The 26227-nt window shown below is 37.8% G+C and overlaps 2 protein-coding genes across 5 annotated transcripts in view; one reads left to right on the plus strand and one right to left on the minus strand.

Annotated features, from left to right (window-relative positions):
• The first annotated feature begins 5203 nt into the window (after positions 1-5203).
• cldn10d (claudin 10d) lies at positions 5204-14624 on the plus strand. Its single transcript, XM_058403505.1, has 5 exons — positions 5204-5622; positions 8012-8173; positions 8248-8329; positions 13964-14071; positions 14217-14624. Exons 1-5 carry the CDS (start codon positions 5394-5396, stop codon positions 14452-14454), a joined length of 819 nt encoding a protein of 272 aa, XP_058259488.1. The 5' UTR covers positions 5204-5393; the 3' UTR covers positions 14455-14624.
• A 45-nt stretch (positions 14625-14669) lies between these two features.
• Positions 14670-26227, minus strand: part of dzip1 (DAZ interacting zinc finger protein 1) — a 30680-nt gene continuing 19122 nt past the window's right edge. For 3 of the 4 annotated variants that reach the window (XM_058403502.1, XM_058403501.1, XM_058403503.1), the window contains exons 11-18: positions 24090-24149; positions 23618-23769; positions 23339-23525; positions 22553-22682; positions 22122-22444; positions 19941-20074; positions 19099-19252; positions 14670-16651 (exon numbers count right to left, since the gene is read on the minus strand). In XM_058403502.1, the coding sequence (XP_058259485.1) occupies positions 16563-16651; positions 19099-19252; positions 19941-20074; positions 22122-22444; positions 22553-22682; positions 23339-23525; positions 23618-23769; positions 24090-24149 (1229 nt within the window). In that variant the 3' untranslated portion in view covers positions 14670-16562. The remainder of the gene's footprint in view (positions 16652-19098; positions 19253-19940; positions 20075-22121; positions 22445-22552; positions 22683-23338; positions 23526-23617; positions 23770-24089; positions 24150-26227) is intronic. The other variant, XM_058403504.1, reaches the window with a different exon arrangement.

A 26227-nucleotide genomic window follows, 5' to 3' on the forward strand; every position in this document is an offset into this window, starting at 1 on the left:
GTGGAAGTGTTTGGGAACGACAGCAACTCAGCCACGAAGTGGTAGTCCACGTAAACTGACGGAGCGGGGTCAGCGGATGCTGAGGCGCATAGTGCGAAGAGGTCACCAACTTTCTGCAGAGTCAATCGCTACAGACCTCCAAACTTCATGTGGCCTTCAGATTAGCTCAAGAACAGTGCGCAGAGAGCTTCATGGAATGGGTTTCCATGGCCGAGCAGCTGCATCCAAGCCATACATCACCAAGTGCAATGCAAAGCGTCGGATGCAGTGGTGTAAAGCATGCCGCCACTGGACTCTAGAGCAGTGGAGACGCGTTCTCTGGAGTGACGAATCGCGCTTCTCCATCTGGCAATCTGATGGACGAGTCTGGGTTTGGCGGTTGCCAGGAGAACGGTACTTGTCTGACTGCATTGTGCCAAGTGTAAAGTTTGGTGGAGGGGGGATTATGGTGTGGGGTTGTTTTTCAGGAGCTGGGCTTGGCCCCTTAGTTCCAGTGAAAGGAACTCTGAATGCTTCAGCATACCAAGACATTTTGGACAATTCCATGCTCCCAACTTTGTGGGAACAGTTTGGAGCTGGCCCCTTCCTCTTCCAACATGACTGTGCACCAGTGACCAAAGCAAGGTCCATAAAGACATGGATGACTGGTGTCTGGTGTGGATGAACTTGACTGGCCTGCACAGAGTCCTGACCTCAACCCGATAGAACACCTTTGGGATGAATTAGAGCGGAGACTGAGAGCCAGGCCTTCTCGTCCAACATCAGTGTGTGACCTCACAAATGCGCTTCTGGAAGAATGGTCAAAAATTCCCATAAACACACTCCTAAACCTTGTGGACAGCCTTCCCAGGAGAGTTGAAGCTGTTATAGCTGCAAAGGGTGGACCGACGTCATATTGAACCCTATGGATTAGGAATGGGATGTCACTTAAGTTCATATGCGAGTCAAGGCAGGTGAGCGAATACTTTTGGCAATATAGTGTATAAAGATGGAAGAGTTATATATGTACTCACTGATGGAGAGAGAGAGAGAGAGAGAGAGAGAGAGAGAGAAACTGGTTGCAATCCATAAAGTGTTAAAGGCTGGGTTTATTTGAACAAGCCTTGAATGAGTTAGACACATAATATGTTCATAAATTTGTGGACCCAAAATTGACAGAATAAGCCTATCTTATCAAGGCTTTGTAGAATACCCCCACCAACAACCTCCACACACATTCATGATGACCTTACTAAGTTGTGTTTCTGTTTGTTTGTGGTTATTGAATGTTTAAACACAAAAAATGTGAGCCTAAATCTCTGTTGAAAATCTGCCTGTCTTCCTTTATACACACAGACTACATATTGTACAAAGGTCTTAGGTCAAAGTCAAACTTTTCCCATAAAGTGGTATGAAGCACAACAGGATTAAACCCTTTATTTCAGCAAAATGAGGGTCTACCCTCCTTTCAAGTCCAGGTTTTTGTGTGTTGTCTATAATATTATTATTAATAACAGCAACACTTTCTCCTGCCAGTTAGACTAGGTAAATAATTGCATTATGAATCCACACTTTTGTTAATCAAAGTACAGAGAAAGTCTCAATATGGTGAAACCTGAGTGATGACCCAGACTCGCAATGGGATGTGGCCAGAGCATATTACTCTATCAAACATCATCTTTGCTAATTTACACAGCTCTACAATTTTGCTCTTAGTAACCCCTGACTGACAAAGATGTCTATCTTCTTTTAAAACCTATTCTTTCTTAAAACCCTAAGATTACCTCCTATGTCTTGTGCCCTGGCTCCTGGTATACACCTAATATGTACTGTTGGTGCTCCTAAAGGCCTAGCTTTATGTGCCATATGTTTATATCTCCTATAACAGGAGTTTTTTCAAGGGTTCACAATATCACAAATAAAGCTTTCACTAAAGATGGAAGAATAATGACTAAACATCCTGCACTCAACACACAGAACAAGCTGAATGTTTGCCATGTTAAGTGTACTTTAATTGAAGCTTTTTAAAATGATTTTAGGCAGAGCCACTTTTATGTCTCGAGACAAAAAGGTTTTAATTAAAAAAAACAACAACAATAACAATACAGTTGAAACACAGACACAGTTATAAAACCTCTGACAAATGGTTTGAAAATAGTATGTATGCCACCTATTAATTACTAATAGGTTAAAATTTAAATAATTAAATATGCTTGCTGTAAAGAGAGCTTCTGTTTAGGCTCACTATATTCAGCTATCTTGCACACATATTCAGTAAGACAAATAAGCTTAACAAAGAAATGCGCTGATCATTAGCTGACATAAACGTGTCAATGCTTTTTAAATGAAAATAACTCTAAGGAAAAAATGTCCCCTCTTCTGGATTTCAAAGCTGGATTTCAGCACAATTAAAGACCACATAACGCTCTGTCTCCTTAAAAAATTGCATACATTTGACAGATATTTCTCTGCACTTACAAAGGCTCAAGCAGCTTTTTCATCTTCAGATGCTATGTACATTATTTTCTTTAAAAGGTTCAAAAATATCTGGCAATTCAGGAAATTACCTTTTCTTCATATAGTCCATATTATGATATGACATAGCATAAAATTAGGCACAAGCAAAACGGCATAATCCACTCATGAGTGGAACTAAAGGTATTTTACCTTTAGGTATTTAAAATACCTGAAATATATTCCATTTAATTAACAGATCATTTAATGGTTTCCTTAGATTTTCTTATCCCAAATTAAAATTAATTCATTTCTGTTTGCCTGCCAAACAGACTAAGGACATAATATTTTTGTCATTGACCATTGGACAAAGAGGACACTTATTTGAGAATGTTGTTCATAGGCATAATAATTTAGTATCCACAACAGAAAAGCTTGTTGGGTTTGGTCACCTCCCTCCACAACTGGATCCTAGACTTCTTTTCATGACTGGGAGACCCAGGCAGTCAGGATTGGCCAAATCTCCAGCACCAGCACAGTGGTGCTCCCAAGTGCTCTGTGCTTAGTCTGCAACTGCTGACTCATAACAGCTAAAACCATATCACCTTGTTTGCTGATGTGGGCCTCTATAGCAAAAATGGCAAGTCACCAGGGTGTGGAGTAGCCTGCAGACTGGTGCAGAGACAGCAATCTTTTAATGTTGATAAAACAACTCCAGTCTCTGCTGCACATCAAATGGATGATTGTGGATAGAGTCAAGAGTTTCACATGTCTTAGTGAGTGCATCATGGGCAACCTCACCTGGACCCTTACAACAGTAGTACAGTTAGAAATTATTTTGGATGTTGGGGTTATTATTAAATAGCACCACGTGGTTGGTTCAATTACGCTGATAAATCTGATGCACATATCTGTGCATTCCAGACAGTGGTAAGAGTGATGATGGCATAATTTTGCTATTTAATCATTTAAGGTATTGCATTACCATAGAATACCTTCAATAAAAGTCCCCCTAAAAATGGTTTAAAATTTTTTTTTCCCAGTACCTCTTAGGCTGTCATCTCAATATTGCTATGCTCATGGTGTAGTTTTCAAACGGAAATGGAAAACAGTGCAGAGTTCTGATTGACAATTTTTTTCAGTATAGTAGCTAATAGGCAATAAAATATAATTTAAAAATCTATTGACATTTAGGGAGGTTAAATAGAAAATTGTAATGATACAGGCCAAGAGTTTTGTGTAATGTTTACCAGAATGATGAAAAAGTGTGACTTTGAACATGGCATGGCTATTGGTACCAGATGGGAAGATGCTACCAGATGCTAATCTGGGATTTACACATACAGCAATCTCTAGATTTCACACAGAATGGTACCCCTTGTCAAAAAATCTTCAGTTTATCCTGTGGAATCTTTGAGAAATCTTATGAGACATTGTGATATTTAAAAGAGATTTATGATTTATGATTGACATGAGACCCAGGCATTCATGACAGAGGAGTGACATTTTATACCTTTATTTTCTGCCTTAACTTCATTTGATTTTCCCAACACTACCACAAAGTTCTCAAACTCTGCATAAAAGTCTTTTCAGTTCTTTGTCAAATCCCCAGACATCTGCAAGCTAGATGGCTTATATTTCAATTCAATTTATTTGTATAGTGCTTTTAACAATGGACATTGTCTCAAAGCAGCTTTATAACAACAGATGTTATTATAGGGAAAAAAAAAATATAAAGTTTGTAGCAAAGTAACTATTTTATCCCTATTTTATCTCTAATGAGCTAGCAGGCGGCAAGGAAAAACTGCCTCTGATGATATGAAGAAGAAACCTTGAGCAGAACCAGGCTCAGAAGGGAACCCATCCTCATTTGGGTGACACTGGACAGTAAATAATGTAAATTTCTTTTCTACAACAGCAACCAAGGGCCCATGAGGAACTATTAGGTTAGTGTAGTTTCTCAGTTCATTATAGACACTAATTCCTTGTTGTCGCAAGCTAACAGATGGCGGTGTGATAGTCTCCAAGTGGCTCTGTCCACGGCTGTCTCCTGGTCACATATTAGTTTTGTCTGCATATGTATTTCGCAATTATTTATATTAGAATATGACCTTTTCTGCAGTACAAACCTGGAAAAGAAGAATGCAACAGTTACTTAATATTGTGATGTGTGATAATATAACTGTAATCTAATATGTAATCAAAAAATTGGGTGATCTGCCATTGAAGGGGCCATGATCTAAACTATTTAACTCCTTAGAGTTATCTATTAACACATCTAGACTTCTTCCACATACATGAGCTCACATATGTCATAATTTGTTAGTGACAGGGGTGAGAGTACCACCAGAACTCCCACCCAAACTTGTAATCTCCTGATGAGCTCTTCTGTTCCACTCAAGCCTGTCTGTCAGCCTGCATTTTCAGCTGTGAAAGGTACATTTCATTACTAGGATTAATCTCTTAGCTTTAACTCAAGTCACAGTTAACTAGACAAGTCACACTCTGATAACTAGAATTAAAGAATGTGCTTAACTTTTCTTATTAGAGGGCACTGGGAACATTGCTGCATGGTCAACTGACACATTAGTTCCCTGGGAAAGAAATAAGGGCGTCTTTGTTCCCCGTCTGACCCCTATGATATTCTATACCATATGGGTAATGTCCTTTTGTCATAATAAACAAGTGGTAATTAGAGAAACTGCCCTCATCAGATAGTCTCCACTCAGTTTTGGGTAGATACACACTAGATATGAATACTGCTTACTGTGCAGTAGCTTAGAAGATTTCCATTTTCAGGCTTCAGCATGCATAACAACATAAGAGAGGTTGTCTTTCAGAGCCAGATGCTTCAGAGTTCTTTTCTCTTCAGCAATTCACGTACAGCTTTGTTTGATAAAATTAAGCAGGCTATTCCCTTGTTTTGGAGTCTCTTACTGTTGTAGTATGCAGCCAGCATAATGAGGCGCACAGCTGTGATGTATATAGAAATTGGTTGTTTTTTGTGTTGCATTTGTGGATGGTTCCTGATCTGTTCTACTCTGCCTACTGAGTACTGGAATTTCTCTGAGGTAGGAGATGCTGTACTCACCACAGTCAACTACTACTCCAACCTGTGGATGGATTGTGTATCTGACACCACTGGTGTTTCTGACTGCAAGTACTATCCTTCCTTGATGGCCCTTCCAGGTAAAGGGCTGCATTCTTGAATTCTCACTATAAACTATATTAGCATCTTAATTAAACAAAATTCTAATGTAAAATACAGTCTTGTGCTTAAATATTTGGAGATTGAGAAACGTATTATTTTAGCTGTCTATCACAGTATACTGGGGTTTAAATAATGAATAAAAATTCAATATTGAATATGCCCTCAAATTACTTTCAGCTTTAAAATAAAGGTATATAAATCCCAATAGGGTGAATAGTGTGGGAATTATAGATGTTTCAAACATCTGATGTTTGTCTCCACTTTTTTAAATGACCAAATGAAATTGGCGTACAGTTTTGCCTTCAGACTTGATTTAGCCATTGCAGAACATTTCCCTGATTTGCCGTAAAAAAAAAGTCTTGGTTTACTTTGAGGTAGACTTTGAGCCATTGTCCATCTGCAGTGTAAATGGCCATCCAATGCATAATAATAAAGTTCATATAATACATAATATATGCATCCCAGAATTCATCCTGCTCCTTTGGTAGTACAAGGGAAACAGCGGGTAAAATAAGTATTGAACATGTCAACATTTTTCTCAGTAAATATAATTCTGAAGGTGCTACTGAAATGAAATGTTCACCAGATGTTGGTAACAACCCATGCAAAGAAATTTTCAATTCAATTTTTCAATTCAATTTATTTGTATAGCACTTTTAACAATGGACAGTGTCTCAAAGCAGCTTTTGAAGTACTGAAACAGAGAATGAAAAACAACTATAAAGTTTAAATTAAATCAAAACATAGATGACCATAATTATGTGTAATAATGTGAATTAACACTGGGAAAAGTATTGAACGCATGAAAAAAGGAAGGTGCAAAAAGACTTCAAACAAAGACTTCAGCTGAAATCAATCAGTAATTAGAAAGCAATCCTGCTCCTTCTCAGAGCAAATTACTATCAGCTGGTTCAGTCCCAACTGGTGACCTATAAAAAGGTGTCATTACCAAGGTGTCACACAAGAAACATCTCATGATGGGTAAAACATATACTGCTGGCACTGGTTACAGAAGGATTTCAAAACTTCTGAATGTTTCAGTGAGCTCTGTTTGAGCCATAATCTGAAAGTGGAAAAAACATAATTTCACCATAAACTGGCCATTACCAGGTGCTCCTTGCAAGATTTCTGACAGAGAAGTGAAAAGAATTATCAGAAGAGTTGTCAAAGAACCAATGAGCACTTGTGGAGAGCTTAAGAAACACCTGGGAATAGCTGGTACAATAGTTTCAAAGAAAACAATAAGTCATGCATTCAACCACCATGGCCTGTATGCACACTAACCACACAAGACTTTACTGCTGAAGAAAAAGCATGTTGGAGCTTGTTTAAAGTTTGCTGCACAATATTTGGACATGCCTGTGAAATACTGAAAGAATATAGCCCTGTCAGATGAGACTAAAATTTGGATGCCATAACTCTTTGGATGCCATAATACACACCATGTTTGGAAGACAAATGGCACTGCACATCAGCCCCAAAATGCAATCCCAACAGTGCATGATGAGAACATCATGGTGTGGGTCTGTTTTTCAGCATATGGTACTGGCAAACTTCATAAAATTGAAGGACAAATGAATGGCAAAATATAGATATATTCTTGATAAATCAGCTGCCGTGTACCAGGATGATGAAGATGAAACAAAGCTGGACATCAGCAAGACAATGATCCCAAACACACAGCTAAGGAAACTCTCAATTGGTTTCAGAGAAAGAAATTATAGCTGCTAGATTGGCCATCCAATCACCTGATTTGAATCTAACTAAAAATCTCTGGAAAGAACTAAAGATCGGAGTTCACAGAAGAGACCGCAGGAACCTTCAAGACTGTTTGTGTGGAAGAATGAGCCAAAATCACACCTGAGCAATGCATGGAACTAGTTTCTCCATACAGGGGGCGTCTTGAAGCTGTCATTACCAACAAAGACTTTTGTATGAAGTATTAAATAAATTTCAGTACACTTGTTCAATATATTTTCCCTGTGTCATTTCACAAATAACTACAAATAACTTAAGTTATGGACATCTATAATTTGATTTCTTTGCATGTGTGGATTACATGGGTTGTTACCAACATTTTGTGAAAATGTGATTTCAATAGCACCTTTAGAAATATATTTACTGAGAAAAATTTGCCCGCTGTATGCCCATGGCAAAAGACAAGGTGGTATACTTCAGATCACACAATTTGCTGTCTCTCTTGTCCAATTAATTTTGGTCCCTGAAAATTTACCAATTAAAAGCTGAAAGTCTACACTATGGTAGACAGCTAAAATAACTGAAGGAACCTAAATATGGACCTATATGCAATGTCATAATTGTTGTATTTTGTGGATTTGTTGCTTAATCCCTGCACCTTTTCCTCAGTTTTCTTGCATGTCTGCCGTGCTCTGGCCATTGTCGCTGTAATTTTTGGATTTTGGGGGGCTGTGCTCACCTTGATTGGAATGAAGTGCACCAAGATTGGGGGTTCTGAAATTGCTAATGCAAGAGTGACATTAGCAGCTGCCTTTACCTTTATGGCATCAGGTAAAACATCATATTTAATTATAAAAATATTGCTCTATTCTGTTTATGAACTGATGTAAACCTTTTTATCACAGGGCTGAGTGGTATGGCAGTGTACTCCATGTGGGGAAACAGAATGCGGGCAGAATTTGTGGATGTAAACTTTAAGCCACAGAGGTAAGTGATAAAGAAAACATGTAAATTGTTATTATTATTATTATTATTATTATTATTATTATTATTGATTTTTTCTTATTATATGTGTGCAAAATACAAAATCCCTTGAACCAAACATATAACATAAAATTAAAACAAACATAGAATAAGTTCAGAGTGAGACAATATTTACATGTGCCAAATAGAGAGTCCCTTGGAAAAACAACATGATGAAAACAACAAAAAAAAATTTTTCAATGGTTATTTATATTATAGGCTATAGTACTTAGTGGTTGATTTTCTGATCACTTCAGCATCAGCTGATGAGCCTGCATTTATGATTGATTAATCAAAGTGCTTGTTCTGCCCTGGCAATCACATACTGCCTTCAAACGCAGTGAAACACAGAGAAAGCACTAGCATATACAGGGGTTGGACAATGAAACTGAAACACTGGCCAATTTAGTGTTGGAGGATTCATAGCTAAATTTGACCAGCCTGGTGGCCAATGTTCATTGATTGCACATTCCACCAGTAAGAGCAGAGTGTGAAGGTTTAATTAGCAGAGTAATAGCACAGTTTTGCTTAAAATATTGCAATGCACACAACATTATGGGTGACATATCAGAGTTCAAAAGAGGACAAATTGTTGGTGCACGTCTCGCTGGTGCATCTGTGACTAAGACAGCAAGTCTTTGTGATGTATCAAGAGCCACGGAATCCAGGGTAATGTCAGCATACCACCAAGAAGGACGAACCACATCCAACAGGAGTAACTGTGGACGCAGGAGGAAGCTGTCTGAAAGGGATGTCCGGGTGCTAACCCGGATTGTATCCAAAAAACATAAAACCACAGCTGCCCAACTCACTGCAGAATTAAATGTGCACCTCAACTCTCCTGTTTCCACCAAAACTGTCCGTCTGGAGTTCCACAGGGTCAATGTACATGGCCGGGCTGCTATAGCCAAACCTTTGGTCACTCGTGCCAATACCAAATGTCGGTTTCAATGGTGCCAGCAGCGAAAATCTTGGGCTGTGGACAATATGAAACAGGTATTGTTCTCTGATGAGTCCACCTTCACTGTCTTTCCCACATCTGGGAGAGTTACGGTGTGGAGAAGCCCCAAAGAAGCGTACCACCCAGACTGCTGCATGCCCAGAGTGAAGCATGGGGGTGGATCAGTGATGGTTTGGGCTGCAATATCATGGCATTCCATAGGCCCAATACTTGTGCTAGATGGGCGCGTCACTGCCAAGGACTACCGAACCATTCCGAACCCAATGGTTCAAACATTGTATCCTGAAGGCGGTGCCGTGTATCAGGATGATAATGCACCAATACACACAGCAAGACTGGTGACAGAGTGGTTTGATGAACATGAAAGTGAAGTTGAACATCTCCCATGCCCTGCACAGTCACCAGATCTAAATATTATTGAGCCACTTTGGGGTGTTTTGGAGGAGCGAGTCAGGAAACGTTTTCCTCCACCAGCATCACGTAGTGACCTGGCCACTATTCTGCAAGAAGAATGGCTCAAAATCCCTCTGGCCACTGTGCAGGACTTGTATCTGTCATTCCCAAGACGAATTGATGCTGTATTGGCTGCAAAAGGAGGTCCTACACCATACTAATGAATTATTGTGGTCTAAAACCAGGCGTTTCAGTTTCATTGTCCATCCCCTGTAGTTCCCAGACTTCCCAAATGGCTGAATCCTTAGCTCTCAAAAAGTTCATTTAGTTAACTGTATAACCTCCTACTTATAAGTTAAGCATTGTATACTATAGCCTCTATATAATTTTTTCCCCTGTCTTTTAGTAGAATTGAGTTTCTCGTGAGTAAACATAAGTTTATCTAAGATAGTATACAACCCCTGGCAAAAAGTATGGAATCACCACTCTTGGAAGATGTTCATTCAAATGTTTAATTGTGTAGAAAAAAAACAATCACAGACAAGCCACAAAACTATTTTCATTTAACATTCCAACCTTTTGGCTTTATGAAACACTTACAAAAATAAAAAAGAAAGAAAATTGTAGTCAGTTGCAACTGTTTTCACAGATAAAACAGAGGAAAAAATATGGAATCACTCAATTCTGAGGAAAATATTATGGAATCACCAAACAAAAACACCACTAGTACTTTGTTGCACCACCTCTGGCAGCTTGAATTCTCTGAGGCATGGATTTAACTATCGACAAACAGTATTCTTCATCAATCCGGCTCCAACTTTCTCTTATTGCCAGATCAGCTTTGCAGGTTGGAGCCTTGTTGTGGACCATTTTCTTTAATTTCCACCATAGATTTTCAGTTGGATTGAGGCCCGGACTATTTGCAGGCCATGCCACTGACAGTTTTCACAGCTTTTGCCCATTATGATACTGAAAAATGAGGTCATCATCACCAAACATCCTTTCAATTGATGGAATAAGAAAAGTGTCCAAAATCTCAATATAAACTTGCAAATGTGCATTTATTGAGGATTTAATAACTGTCATCTCTCCCATATCTTTACCTGACATACAACCCCATATCATTAATGATTGTGGAAATTTGCATGTTTTCTTCAGGCAGTTGTCTTTATAAATTTCACTGGAACGGCACCAAACAAAAGTTTCAGCATCATCACCTTGCCCAATGCAGATTCGTGATTCATCACTGAATATCACTCTCATCCAGTCATCCACAGCCCACTGAAACTTTGTTTTTTTTCTGTTTAGATGTTAATGATGGTTTTCGTTTGGATTTTCTGTATGTAAATCCCGTTTCTTTTAAGTGATTTCTTACAGTTTGGTCACAGACATTGACTCCACTTTCTGCCCATTTGTTCCTCATTTGTTTTGTTGTGCATTTTCTGGCATATTGCTGTAAGTTTTCTATCTTGACACTTTGATGTCCTTCTTGGTCTACCAGTACGCTTCCCTTTTACAACCTTCCCTTTTGATTTGTACTTGGTCCAGATTTTAGACACAGCTGACTGTGAACAACCAACATCTTTTGCAACATTCCGTGGAGATTTACCTTCTTCCAGAAGGATTATAATCCTCTGTTTCAACTGACATCTCTCGTGTTGGAGCCATGATTTATGTCAATAAGCTTGGTTCAACAGCTCACTAAGGTGTGCAAGCACTCTTTTTTAACTGCAGACTAATTAGCAGATGTAATCAGATACAGGTGTTTGTTTTAGAACTGCAAAGTACCTGGTGATTCCATAATATTTTCCTCAGAATTGAGTGATTCCATATTTTTTTCCTCTGTTTGATCTGTAACAGTTGTAATTGACTACAATTTTCTTTCTTTTTTATTTTGTAAGTGTTTTCATAAAGCCAGAGGGCTGGAATGTTAAATGAAAATAGTTTTGTGGTATGTCTGTGATTGTTTTTTTTCTACACAATTAAATGAACAATTAAATGAACAATTGAATGAACATCTTCCAAGAGTGGTGATTCCATACTTTTTGCCAGGGGTTGTACAACACAAATTTACAAAAGCATAAAGGCATACTCAGTGTAAATTACGGCTGAGTGATAATAGCTGCCATGTCAACACTGACATCACATATGCAATAGAATATATAATATATTCTAGGTTCTTCATATCATTATCTACTGCCAGTTAGCATGTGTAGAGTGATGTAAATACTGATGTAAATATTTCTGCACCATATATCTGCACTACTACATTTAACATTTAACTTATTGTATTGTATATTTAAGGTTTTCTTCTTAGTCCTATACTATACTTTGTGTGTGAGTATATATAAAGTCATGTGAAAAAATTAGGACACCTGTTTGAATATTCAGTTCTTTATTAAGAAATGTCAACATGTCAATTTCTGATCTTGTTTTGTACCTGTAGATGAAAGTGATGTAATTGCATACAACAAAATAAACAACAAAATATCACTTTGTTTTCACTTATTAAACAAAAGAAATCAACAAAAACGAGTATTTCATCTGAGGAAAATAGCTAGTGTTTCCCCCATTGGCTGAAATAACCTCAATGAGACGTTTCTTGTAGCCATCTACCAGTTTCTGACATCGACTGAATGAAAGTTTTCTCAATGCAGAATTCTTTCAGCTGTGTGATGTTTGGGGGGTTTCTTGCATGCACAGTCCGTTTCAAATATCCCCAAAGGGATACTTTACTTTTCAGCCAGTCCTTGGTGGATTTACTGGTATGTTTTGTGTCATTGTCATGTTGCAAGGTTCAGTTCTGCTTTAGCTTCAATTTTTTTGACAGATGTTCCTCAAGCACTTTCTAATACAATGTAGAATTCATAATGGATTCTATGATGGTGAACTGGCTAAGTTCTGCTGCAGCAAAGCATCCCCAAACCATAACACTTCCACCTCCATGTGTCATAGTTGGTATGAGCTAAAATGCTGTATTTGGTTTACGTCAAACATGCCCTGTTATGGTGTCCAAATAATTAAATTTTAGACTCATCTGTCCGAAGCACATTATTCCAGAAGTCTTGGCCTTTGTCTTTGTGTTCTTTGGGAGACTTCAGTCTAGCAAAGGTTTCCTTCTTGCACACCTCCCATAATAATTAAAGTTATGTTGTCTCTTTCTGATTGTAGATTTATGCACTTTGGCATAAACTGTAGCAAAAGCTTGCTGTAGGTCCCATGATGATATTTTAGGGTTTTTGGAGATGTCTTTAAATATCTTGCGGTCTACTTTTGGGGTGAATTTGCTTGGACGGCCTGACCTGGCCAGGTTGGCAGTTGTTTTAAATGATTTTCAGGACAATGGAATGGCTGATTACTAATTCTTTTGAGATCTTTAATATCCCTTACCAGACTCATAAGCATCTTCTAACCATGGTGATACCTCTCACTTCAACAATTAAGAGCAAACCAAGCTAAATGTCCAAGGTTTAAATAAGGCAAGCCTCCTTCAAAATGCTCTGTAACTAATGTATGTTCTAATAGTTTGCACCTGATGTGATACACCTGCAGGTCATTTTATCTATTTTAAGTACAAGAATGTGGATTTTTTTAAAATTACATTTTACAGAACATTTAAAAAATAAAAAATTCATAGGCATATTCTTCTGGGTCCTGCCATCCATGTGGATATTGCAGCAATGTTGCAGACCGTGTTCACACTTTTATGGAAACGGTATTTCCTGATGCCTGTGGCCTCTTTCAGCAGGATATTGTGCCTTGCCACAAAGAAAAAATGGTTTAGGAAATGTTGTTCAGCACAACAAGTTTGAGGTGTTGACATGACCTCCAAATTCCCCAGATCTCAATCCAATTGAGCATCTGTGGGATATGATGGACAAACAAGTCCGATCCATGGAGGCCCCACCTCACAACTTACAGGAATTAAAGGATCCGCTGCAAACATCTTGGTGCCAGATACCACAGCACACCTTCACAGATCTAGTGGAGTCCATGCCTTGATGGGTCAGGGCTGTTTGGGCAGCAAAAGGGGGACCAACACAATATTAGGCAGGTGGTCATAATGTAGTTACTGACTAAGCTGCCGTAACAAGAATTTCCCTCATTCCATCTACCTATATAAATTTTAGTAATTGTTTTTATCTGTATTAGCTATCTATATTTCATTGCCTTAATCTTTTAATCAAACACAGTGTTCACTCTTCATGTCCACTCTTCTGAGACTTATTTTATTCTTTTTGCAGATTTGAACTTGGTGCAGCTTTATTTATAGGATGGGGAGGTTCCAGTTTGCTTATATGTGGAGGTGCAGTTTTGAGTTATTTCTCTGGGAGAGAAGGATTTAACTCAGGGTAAGGTTAATATATAGTAAATTGAATAATACCAGACTTTCTCAGAAAATAATAATATATAAAGAAAATGGATAACCTTGATCAATCTAACCATTTACCATGACACCATGACATCTCTAAAGTCACTCTTTAATCCTCTCCTTAGATCAAATGACACACTATTTCGGGCAGATACTTACACACGAGCTCGATCAAGAGGGACATATATGACAGCTCGAACCAGAGGAACCTATATGTTGCCTGCCTACTCCAGGCCCACTACAGCTATTATGCCCCCCTTATTCCATCCAAGCCGAGCAAGCAAAGGAAACAGAAGGACAAGGACATACAGAGCCCATAAGACAACAGCCTCCATGCCACTTAACATGGATTCATATGTGTGAAGCCCATGTTTTGGAAACAATATACAGAGTGGATCTGACTTAAAGGTGCTTAAGGGGCTTAAAGGTGTGATGCAGTAGTATAAAACTCAGCATGAACAGATATGCAGGAAAAGCTAATCTAGGATGAAATGTAACAATAAAAAAGATAATCAGCCCCTTCAGGAAAAAACCTTCATGTTGTGCACGTTTTGCTAAAGTAAAAAACAGATTAAGAGTTTTTTGGCCATTTAAAAAATGTATTCACCAATTTAATAGTTGGTGTGCTTTATTGTACAACTTGTCATATGTATTATGTAAGATATGGAAAGGGAGATCACTCTCTTTTTCCTAGGCCTTTTAGATACTCTTAATAAACTAAGTTTCTGTTAACACTTCTTGCTGCAGGTAAAAACTAACAGTTATTGCAATTAAAGAAACATTATGCAGTGTCTTTTTTTAAAGAATTAATTTTATTTTATTATTAATATAAATGAAAAATAAGAATTCACATAACCCATTGACAGAAAAATGTATGACTGACAGTCTCAGTCTTTGTAAAGTCTTTTATATATTAGTTAATGCAGCATTGGTAATAACAGGAAAAGCTGCACATGAACATACTCTCTGGTCAGAGGAATGGGACTGCTTGGGACCCAGCAAAAAAAGTTGTGGAAGCATATATATATTTTTTTTCTTCTCACATGGCCAGGTAAATCTGAAGCTTGCAGGATAAAGAGAGGACACAATAACAAGAACATGTATTGGATACAGTAATGTCCCTGCTGCATGTGTTTATGTTTACTCAATCATTTTAGTAAAAGCTTCATCCTGGTCAGGGCCACTAGGGTATGAATTATTTATTTGTTTACAGGTTCACATAAACTGTGGGTCAAACTTTTTTGCAAGAGCATTAAGGAAAAACAGTTCCCTGCACACCTCAGCTGATACATATTATATCTGCATAGTCTTATAAACAAAAAGTAAAGCACAATTTAACTAAATTGTACTGTTTACATTGTTTTTTCTATGATAAAAAAAAATCAATGAATATTTGCTACAAAGTCACATAAGGTTTGAAATGATTAACACCAGAGGTGGACAAAGTACACAACTTCCTTACCTGAGTAAAAGTACAGATACTACTGGTCAAACATTACTCCATTACAAGTAAAAGTTGTAAAGACAGATTTTTACTTAAGTAAAAGTACAGAAGTACTTGTTTTAAGAAGTACTTAAGTATCAAAAGTAAAAAGTAAATGTCAACGCATTGTTTTATTATTGTTGCATTGTTGTATGCAATACTTGCAGTACATTTTGTAGCAACCTAGTGAATATACTGACCAGTTTGTAGTATCTGTGGAATTAAGAGCTTTTAGAATGTTACAAAACCTAAATGCAAGACTGATTAGATAAAATATCCAACCTGCTTTAAAACCCAGCTACACAACTGTGGCTGTAAAACTGTATCTGTATAAATGTATCTGTATAACTGCCCAACAACAAACACTGTTTTAACAAAAAGACTTATTTGCCATCAAAACAAAAATTTCAAACCATTAGTTGTGACAGTGATACTATGTCTAACAGATCACTAGTAGAGAGAAATCGTACTATGGTCAAATAAGTCAAACTTACAAAAAAAATCATCCTCTGATTAAGGTAAGTACTTTTTACTCAATGAACTTGACAGAAATGTAGTGGAGTAAAAAGTACAATATTTGTCTTTCAAATGTAGTGAAGTTAAAGTAAAGTTTCCAGAAAAAATAATACTCAAGTAAAGTACAGATACTCAAAAAGTGTACTTAAGTACAGTACTCAAGTTAACGTATTTCGTTACTGTCCACCTCTGATTAACACTGTATCCATCAAGGACAGGGTCAGGTTCAAAGAAAAGACTATATTGCTTTTCTGGTCTGTGAATAGTTTTGAACTTTATCACAAATATTAAGGAATTCAAGTATTATTACAGCTACTTCAATATATATGTATACAATTTCCAGCATATTACCAATGTCTCTGAACATGTTCAATCAGCAGCATTCATAATAATAAAAAAAAACTGGTTTTGCCCATCTTTTATTTCATGTGTCAATTTTTGGGAGATTATTATTGGTTATTACCAAGTGGCATTATATTTTTGCACCATCCGAGTCATCCCAGTCACTAACTGTCACAATACTGCTCTTCAGTGTGCTGCCAGTGCCAGTTTCTTTAAGACCTGTAACACACAAACACATTCAAATGCATATGAATACAAAAATGCATTAAAATCAATTCATGTGAGGAGTTACAAGTATTCTCTTATAGTTAATTATAGACCAACAAAAGTAGAGACCAAAAAGTCCCAAAGACAAAAAAGCAATTATATTTATCTGTGTTGGAGATGTGTACATAAAACATAAAAATGCACACATGAGCCACAAAATGGATTCTGATTTCATAAAAGAGGAATCGACATAAGCATGTCAGAGAAGCAATGTGAGAGGAACCGGACAGTTGATATGGTTACCCCAAGGTTGTGGGTAATGAACAAAAGTGAGATCAGCAAGTTGTCCAGGGAAATCACAATATCCTGACATGGTTCACCTGGTATAAACAGCAATTCAGTTTTGCTGGGATTAAATTTTAACAGATGAGTTGCCATCCATAAAATGCTGAGATCTGAGCAGAAACAATATTGTCTTATGGAGAGCAGCGACACAAAAACCCATTTGAGGATAAGACTTCACCAAGAGGTCAAGTATAGACGGAGAACAAAAGAGGAGCAAGTACTGAGCCATGTGGGACACCAGTGGAGAGGTTGTGTGATGCAGATCTGAATCCCCACAGAGTCACCTGATATGACTGACATTCAGGGTAGGAAGCAAACCATTGAAGGTGGACAAGAGAGTCTTGTGGTTGACTGTTTCAAGCGCTGCTGATAGGTTGAGGAGGATGAGGATTAAAGGCCAATCTGGCAGTAACTAGCTTTTCAGTGAAGGCCAAAAGCGTAGTTTCTGTGGAATGTGCTGCTTTGAAGCCAGACTAGTTGGGATCTTGGAGGTTGTTCTGTGAGAGATAAACAGACAGATGACTTAATGCGCTCATAGGTTTCAGAAAGTAAAGAAAGAAGTGATACTGGTATGTAGTTGCTGATGTCTAAGAGACCCAGAGTGGGATTTGCCAGAATAGGAATAAACCTGTTCTCACTGAAGGCAATTGGTGCATGAACAGATGTTATGGAATGATATTAACAATGAATGGGAAGAGGACTTGCGAGATGGTCTGGAGAGTTGTGGAAGTAATTGGATCCAGTGGGCAGGTGGTAGGATTGCAAGATCTCCTCTGATACTAGGTCAGAAAACGGTCTTCACCAGTCAGGGAGAACAGAGCAGGAGGAGCTGAGAGGTTGAGCATGTTGTGGAGCTTTTGGGGATCTTGTGCAGAATTTTCCAGCTTTTTCTTTTAGCAGGTGGTCTAAGCAGATGTTTTTTGTGGTATGTGAGAGAAAACATGTTCAGATGATAGAGTACCAAGTGTAGCTGGGTTGTGAAGATATCCAGGTTTTATTTAGTGCCAGAAGCTCAAGAGTAATGGGAAGCTAACGATTCTTTAAAAATGCTTTCTTTAAAGCAGCCAATTTCTGAGCCCACCGACCACACTATGGCTTCGGCTTTGTGGATGAGAGCATCTGCGTCTGTAAGCAGTGACAACAGAGGTTGTTTCGAGGCACATGTCTACATCCTAGTCAGAAGTGAGGATAAGAAGTTTAATACAGCTGAGAAGAACTGCTAAAACAACAGAAAAAGAAGGGATATACACATCCTTGACAGTTACTAAATTAGAGACTTCCTATCTAAATTTATGCTTATAGCCTTTGCAGAATATCCTTCTGACCACTACAGATGGTCCCTGTTGTGGAGTCTTAGCAGAAGTCACATCAGAAAAGAAACTGACCAGGAAATTATGGTAAGATTCGAGATCTATTTCAAGTTGTGATTTCTTTGACTTTCTAGATGATTCAACACAATGCACACTCATATTCATGCAATTATCTGAACAGCCAATTGTGTGTCAGCAGTGTAATGCATAAATCGTACAGATATGGGCGAAGTAGTTACAGGTAATCTACCATCAGAATGAGGAAAATGTGATCACAGTGACTTTGACCATGGGCTGGTCTGAGTAGAATTGTTGTGCCTGAAAATCACAACGGGTTTACTCAGAATGATGCAATAAAGAAAAAAACATTCAGTGAGTGGCAGTTCAGAAATAAATGCCTTGTTGATGAGTTCAGCTGAAGATGGCCAGACTGACCGAAAAGCTGCATTAACTTAAATATCCACTATGTACAATTGTGGGGAGAAGAAACGAATCTGAAAAAAAAAAGCCTGTGAGTTTAATGTTCTTTAATAGTCTTCCCAGTCACCAGATCCGAATCCAACAAAACACCTGTGGTAAAAACAAGAGATGCAAGGAAATGCACCTGAAACATCTCAGGATTTGCCTGCGACAATCATGCCATAAAGAGGTGAGGCTGTTCTGAAAGCAAAGGGTTATTTAAAACTCTGCAGTTACTGCATAATGATTTAGAATTTCACACTATGACAGTGCAATGATTTATCTTTTTTTTTTTTTTGCGACTTTATTTTTGTAATTATTTAATAAGTTATAAGCTCTCCATACCTGGTCCCGGTTCAGTAAAAGTTCCCCATACACTAGTGCTGGTGTCAGTACTCTTGTCCATGCTCTTCCTTACAGTGGACTTGTGTTCTGCAGGAACATCTTCTAAAGAGGAAATATCCCAGTCATCATCGTTATCGTCCTCAAAACCAGTGTTCTGTAACACATAACAGAGTAGTAACAAAGACAAACAAAATTAATTTTGCTGCACAGAACCACATGTTAAAACATCCTTCACAGTATATGCAATATCTTTTGAATAAATAACTGTATAATTCACGAAGAAACATTTTGATGTCTCCTGTACACCCCTTCACAAATTACAGATAACCATTAATGTTTCATTAAAAGTCAGATTTCCTGTTGCTCCCCCACACTAAAATGATATGTCTTCAAAAACATATACTTGTATACTGTGATTTCTAAAATAAACAGATGTCATGTTGCAATGTTTTTGGCAATATTAATAACATTTTTCTATCAGCAGAAAATTCTTATTAAACATCAAGATAATGTAGAACTATTTTGTTGTGATGGATCTATTCTGAACATGGAATTTAAGCCTGTTCCAAGTTATGGCAAGGAACAGAAACGGGTAAGTCATTGAGGGTATTTCACCTTAACACAACTAAATTAGTCTTAGCAACTAGAATCCCAGAATACAATAAAGATGATCATTTTCTTGAACAGACGTATTATATCGTTGCATTTTGTGCAGTTTCAGTCCAAACCAGTAAGCAGTGAAGTTTATTGAAACCTTTGCATTAGAAGTATATCGAAATAGTCAATATTTTTGTAGCTCTAATTACAGATGGTGATACATCATTTAAACTAACAGCTCTTACTTTAATCTTCCACACGGCATCATGTGTGTTGGTGATTTCTGCAAGTTTATCTGGGATTCCAACTCTTGCTGTTTTTTTATGGCTTTGGTCTGCAAGCTGCTGCTGCAGATTATTGCTTAATGCCTTCACATAACCTACGGAGAGAGAAACACTGGATCAGACACATGCATTTCAGCATCTGGGTCTCTGAAATCTTAATAAAGAATGTATTGAATATTGCATTGCAAGTTCCAAAATTTACAAATTTTCAAAAACAATAATGTATCTTCAAGACCAACATGATAATGATTTAGAACTCAACACTGTTTCAGTGTAATGAAATAGATAATATAATTCTTATGCAAGACACAATTCTTTGCTGTCTTTCTGATGGGTTTGTTAATTTTCCAGCTTAACAAAGCTTAGCTTCACTGGAAGTGATGGCTTTATGGACTTTATGGACTAAGATTTGATATCAACAGATTCCAAATACCACTTGAAACGGCTCTCTCCAGTCTTTACAGATATATTTAAACACCATACTAGATTGATGCTTCAAGACCTCCACTATCATCCCTCTCCCCAAAAAGCTAAGAACAACAGGACTTAATAACTATAGACCTGTTGGTCTGACATCCGTGGTAATGAAGTTCTTAGAGTGCCTTGTGCTGTCCTACCTCAAATTCATCGCAAACCTCTTCCAAACCCCCTGCAGTTTGCCTACAGGGCCAACAGGTCTGAAGATCCTCCAGCACCTGGACTCCCCATGAACCTTTGCCAGGATACTGTTTGTGGACATTATTTACATTTACATGCGTCCCTACATTTACATACTAACCCTAACCCAAATAAAGATGGGTTCCCTTCTGAGCCTGGTTCCTCTCTTTTTACCTCATATCATTTCAGGGAGTTTTTCCTTGCCTCCGTCGCCCCAGGCTTGCTCATTAGGAATAAATGTTAAGGATAAAGAGTAAATTCACTTTAAACTTTATCATTTTTATTCTGTTTCTATTCTTCTGTAAAGCTGCTTTGAGACAATGTCCATTGTTAAGAGCACCATATAAATAAATTGAATTGAATTCAGCTCTGCTTATAATATAATTATTCCAGCTCTGCAACAGGACAAGCACTGCCAGCTGAGTGTGCCTGATTCTTTCTTCTCTACCCTTCTCCCTGTACACCAACAGCTGCAGTCCCCAGTCGGTCAAGCTACTGATGTTTGCAGACATCACCCTCATCTCTGATGGGATTGAATCTGCCTACAGGAGCCTACAGGCTGGAGATCTGGTGACCTGGTGCAGTTAGAACAACTTGGAGCTCAGTGCTTTGAAAAAAGAGAAGATAGTGGTAGACCCCAGTCAGACCCAGACCCATCAGCCTGTGCGACTCCTCACTCAATACTGTGAACTCCTTCCACCATGACCTCAAGTATGTGCTGAAGATCAAGGTACTTCCCTGGACACAATCTTTTCGATGCACTCCCCTCCTACAGGAGACTGCAGTCCATCAAGGCTAAAACCTCATGAAAACTGTTTCTTTCCATCTGCAACTGTTCTCATCAACAATATCCAGGACCCACCATGGTCTCTTATCTGCCTCCTTGCATCTAGTCCACTTTTGCACATCCCGTACTATTTTGCTTATAAATATTTTACTGTATTTTCTAAAATTTTTATATTTCTCTAATTTTTTTTAACTTTTACATTTATACTAATAGTTTTCAGAGCTTATAGTTTCTTTATATTTATGCCTCTTTGCTTCATTATTACAATGCACCAGTACAACAAATTCATTGTACATGCAATCCCACAGTACTCTGGCAATAAAGGTGATTTTGATTAAAATTAACCAAAGACCATTTATCCCCTGAATAGGATTCTCATTAATGCTGAAAATCTGCACTTCATTATTCATTATTTAATCTCAGCTACAAAATACCATGGTAGACAGCTATGATGACAATAACCATAGTCCCAAGGCACACACTCTCTTGCACATGCAATCACTCTTTCCCTTGATAGTCTGTCCCCATTTTAGAATGAGTAGTTATTATTGCAGTAATTGGTTGGTGTTTCTTCTTTTTCAAGTTTCCATAAATGAACAAGGTGGCCTTGTTATGGTTTATTATTTTGAGATTACAAAAAGCCAAATGATATTAGAGCCCTAATCTTATGAACACAAGGCACTGAAACAATTTCTTACTGCACAAAGTCTTTGTCACATTTCCATTCTGGTCCGTGTGCTTCTGCAGTTGATCTAGGGAAATCTCATCCATCTCACTGCCTTCTGTCCACTCACTCTCACTTTCTGACATGGTCACTTTCATCTTGCTAATGCTAAACACTGGGGTCTGGTGAGATCCAGAGCTCTGTGCTGCTTTCTGTAATGAAGCTGGAGCTGGGGTAGCAGTGTGCTGTTGAACTCCTGGGGAGTGGCTTTTCATTGTGGCTTTCTGTACATGAGGAAAGTCTTTGTCTAACTCCTCTTCTTCTGAGGAGTCTTCAACTTGACTGAATTGAGGGGTTCTGTAGAAACAAGAGAGACAGTGGATAAAAAAAATGTAAGATTTTGTTTTTTTACATAATTACGTTTTATGTATCTACCTCAGATGGGCCGACTCCAAGTCTGCTTACTTGTGATGTGCCATTTGTGTGGAGGTTGAGGAATGAGTGGCAGTGTTGTTTTGATGAGCCGGCTGCGGTGTGTACTGCTGTCTGTTGGGAAGACTGCTGGACCGCGGCCTGGACTGAGGTAGCGTTTGAACTGAATAAAAATAAGTCAGTGCTTAAAATCTTGCTAAAGCCAGAAAAGCACTAGCATGAATAACAGCTGTTTTCATGAACTGTGCTAAAATTGACACAACAGTACATTTTGTGTTAAGGTACACAATTTATTTGTCAATGGGCATTTAATACTGATCTCTATGATATTAATTTTGGAGCTGGTTACAATGACCACTATGGAGAGCAAAGCTGAGGAAGGTAAGTGGTTGGAATCACCTGTAGTGGGCAAAGTACACATCCCTTGTACTTAAGTGAAAGTAGAGATACCCTAGTTAAAATGTTACTTAAGTAAATGTGGAAGTCCTCAATTTGAATTTCTACTTGAATTAAAGTACAAAAGTCCAGCCAGAAAACATTTGTTTAGACAAGCCTTCTGGAGAGTTCATGGGCAAAGAGTGTTTTGTTGATAACGTAGGTAGTCTTATTTTCCAGTATATTCAAGTCAGCTTTATACCTGACCACCTGCTGTGCTGTACAAGAGCACAAAATTCCAGAAACCTAAACACAGTTTATGTGGTTTGTCACTCCTGTTTCTCTCTGTCTGTCTTCAAAAAAAAATGTATATAATAAATGAATGAAGTTCACACAGTGCAACACTCACTTTACAGATGTATAAAAAAAATGCAGGATACTGACCTTGTCCTGATTGTTTGGGCTTGACAACAGGCCGTGTGCTCCTTTCCTTAACTCGCCTGTCTAATTTTTGGCTGAGATCCTTGTGTATCTTTCGGTACTCAGCATAAACCTTCTGTCTCTGCTGCCTTTCAGACGACACATGAGCCATAGCGCTCTCATATGTTGTCCAAGAGATCCCACCAGCAGCCTGAAGTAAAATCATAAACATAAGCAGCACTATTATATTTCATGGCTTGCAAAAATATAGAAATATGTATGCTAAAGGTACAGAAGACATACAGGCTCAATGCCTAAGTGTAACAGCTTGTCATAGAGGCTTTGCTGCACAGCCAAGTTCATGTCCCTCTTAAGACTGGTATTCTTCAGCAGCTCATTCACTTTCTGCTGCATTGACTGGCTGTCAGCATGGCCTTCCGAGAAGCTTGATGACTCTGGGCAGAAAAAAACATTAAAATGTCATTAATGTACAACCAAATTTAATAAATGCCTCCATCACAAGAGGCACAGACCCCCAGAGCAAAGCACATCTTCATTTTCTTCCTCATATTTCTTATAAAATATGCAAAGGAAGCATATTCCCCCAAACATGCTCAAAACAACTCCAATGTAACTTTCTTTCCTGATTATAGCTTGAACATACTGGTACATGCTCAATGACTTTACAACACAGACCAGAAAGAAAGACATGGCATCCATGCAGAGCTGCATGCATACATGCCAATGACTTCTATGGGACATCATTTGTTTTTACCTTTGTCCTCTTCTGAAAGCTCCACTATAGGGTCCAATTTACAGACCAAGCTGGAATGCTCTAATACCACATCACAAGGAGGCAAAGTATCAGACAAGAGTATAGATTAAAGGTGGACCATAAGAAGTTTAACCAGAACTTTTGCCTGAACCACTAAATATTTCAGACATCAACAGCTAAATTGCATATCTCAGTTAATTTTTAAGTGAGCATATCCTCTTTTTCAATTTTAGAGATTTAACACTGTTAGATCTGGTGATGATCTATATGAGGCAATCATTAAAAAGAATTTATGTCATAACCATCAGGTAAATCATTAAAATACTGTGTCCAAGATTTTACATGATTCATTACAGAAAGAGCTGTCTGTGCCATATTCACAAATCATAGCTCTAAAAGTTAGAGCTCTTAGCCACTGCCGAGGAGCTACAGCTGGGTCATGGCTGGATCTTAGGACAGTGACCATATGATCAAAATACACTTCCCAAGTTACAATAATAGTTTAATAACTACAGAATCAATCTTTTGCGGTACTCAAGAGCTCCTATATCTTATATGTAATCTTGAATTACTGACTCTATATTCTCCAGGCTCATTAAGAATTACAGGAAAAGACTCAGTGCTGCAATTTAGGCAAATGGTCTCAATAAACGTAAGTGCAGAGGTCTCAATAATTGTATTAGATATGTTTTTCCCCTTTCATTAACTTTCATTAAGTTTAGAATTCTCATAACTTCATGAGAATTCTCATTAAAAAAAGAAAAGAAAAAAAAAACAAACCATACCAAATAAAAACTTTCATAATAAACCAATAATCTTTACCAACACTCCGAGCACTATATTTAACGTATGAAGTTTTTTTTTGTTTTTAAGTTTTGTTTTGAATTAAGATCCTTGCAATTGTCCTTTACTTTTACTATAGTCAAGCTGACTCTGCAAGCCCTTAACCATTAGCTGATAATTTGTATAAATATGAAACAAACAAAGTAAACAAAATCATGTCCCTTCACAAGTTTATAGTTGATTTGGAGTTTTAGAGGTAGCACAGACACCTGTTATTTTAGAGTGTAGCTATTTGTTCTCCATGACTCAGTGTCAGAGCTCTAACCCAGCTATCTCAGCCAATCTCTGGGGCACTGGCCGGCTCACACAACTGTTTGGTATTAGTCATGCCATTTCTGCCTTATGCTGACCCAAAACAGTCAAGAGGAGACAGAAATTAGAGTTGCTGAGATGGGGCACACATTAATAATGCAGTTCTGTTGCGGCACATGGGTGGTATATTATAAAGTCAAGAGAAAAAGGAACGTACACCCTACAGTTCAATTAGAGGTCACTACTGATCCACTGTAAACCCATTAATTTTTGGGTTTGGGGGAAATTAGCAGTAATGGTGGTAACATTTTTTGCTTTGGGCACTTAGAGGTTATGGGGTATTTATTTTTTGGTTTGGGGTATTAAGCATTCAGGGGTTTCTTTATTTTGGGTTTTAAGCATTTCTGCAGAAGATGCACCTAGTTATTAGGACTACACAATTTTACAGTATGGTTATCCAAGTTATATAATAAATTTTATAATTATTTTAATTTTCTACAAATTGTTTCGGCTGCTAACTAACCTCACAGTTTTTGTGATTTAAAAAAATCCCCACGACAGAAGAACAAAGAAGGATGGATAAAATGCAGCGGATGAGTGTCATTTGACATGACAGGTCCTGGTGTTTCCTGGTGGTTGTATCTTAAGAATTGAGGAAAAACAGAATAAACAAAAAACAGGCAGGATAAATAATTTTTTAAAATGCTATATACTTAGCAGCCCGGATATGTTGGTTTGGTTTGGTTTTGATATCTCAAAAACTGTAGGCAGGGGATATACACAGAATATCAGGTAAAACAATAATAGTAGTAACCAGAATTGATATTTTCTAAGGAAAATGTAAGTGGTCCTTGCCCATGCAAAATTAGACACCAATATTCAGTGTTTTGATGTATGATGTAAGATGTATTTGCTGCAGATGTTTGGTGATTACACTCAGTTTATGGTCTTTTGGGTCCTGCTACTGATTTCTCTGCGAGTGTGTATAAGGGAAATTTGATCAAAGAACTTCAAAACACATACTTGGGAATGGCAAAATAGTA

Source organism: Hemibagrus wyckioides, linkage group LG11, assembly GCF_019097595.1.
Source record: "Hemibagrus wyckioides isolate EC202008001 linkage group LG11, SWU_Hwy_1.0, whole genome shotgun sequence".
Taxonomy (NCBI): Eukaryota; Metazoa; Chordata; class Actinopteri; order Siluriformes; family Bagridae; genus Hemibagrus; species Hemibagrus wyckioides.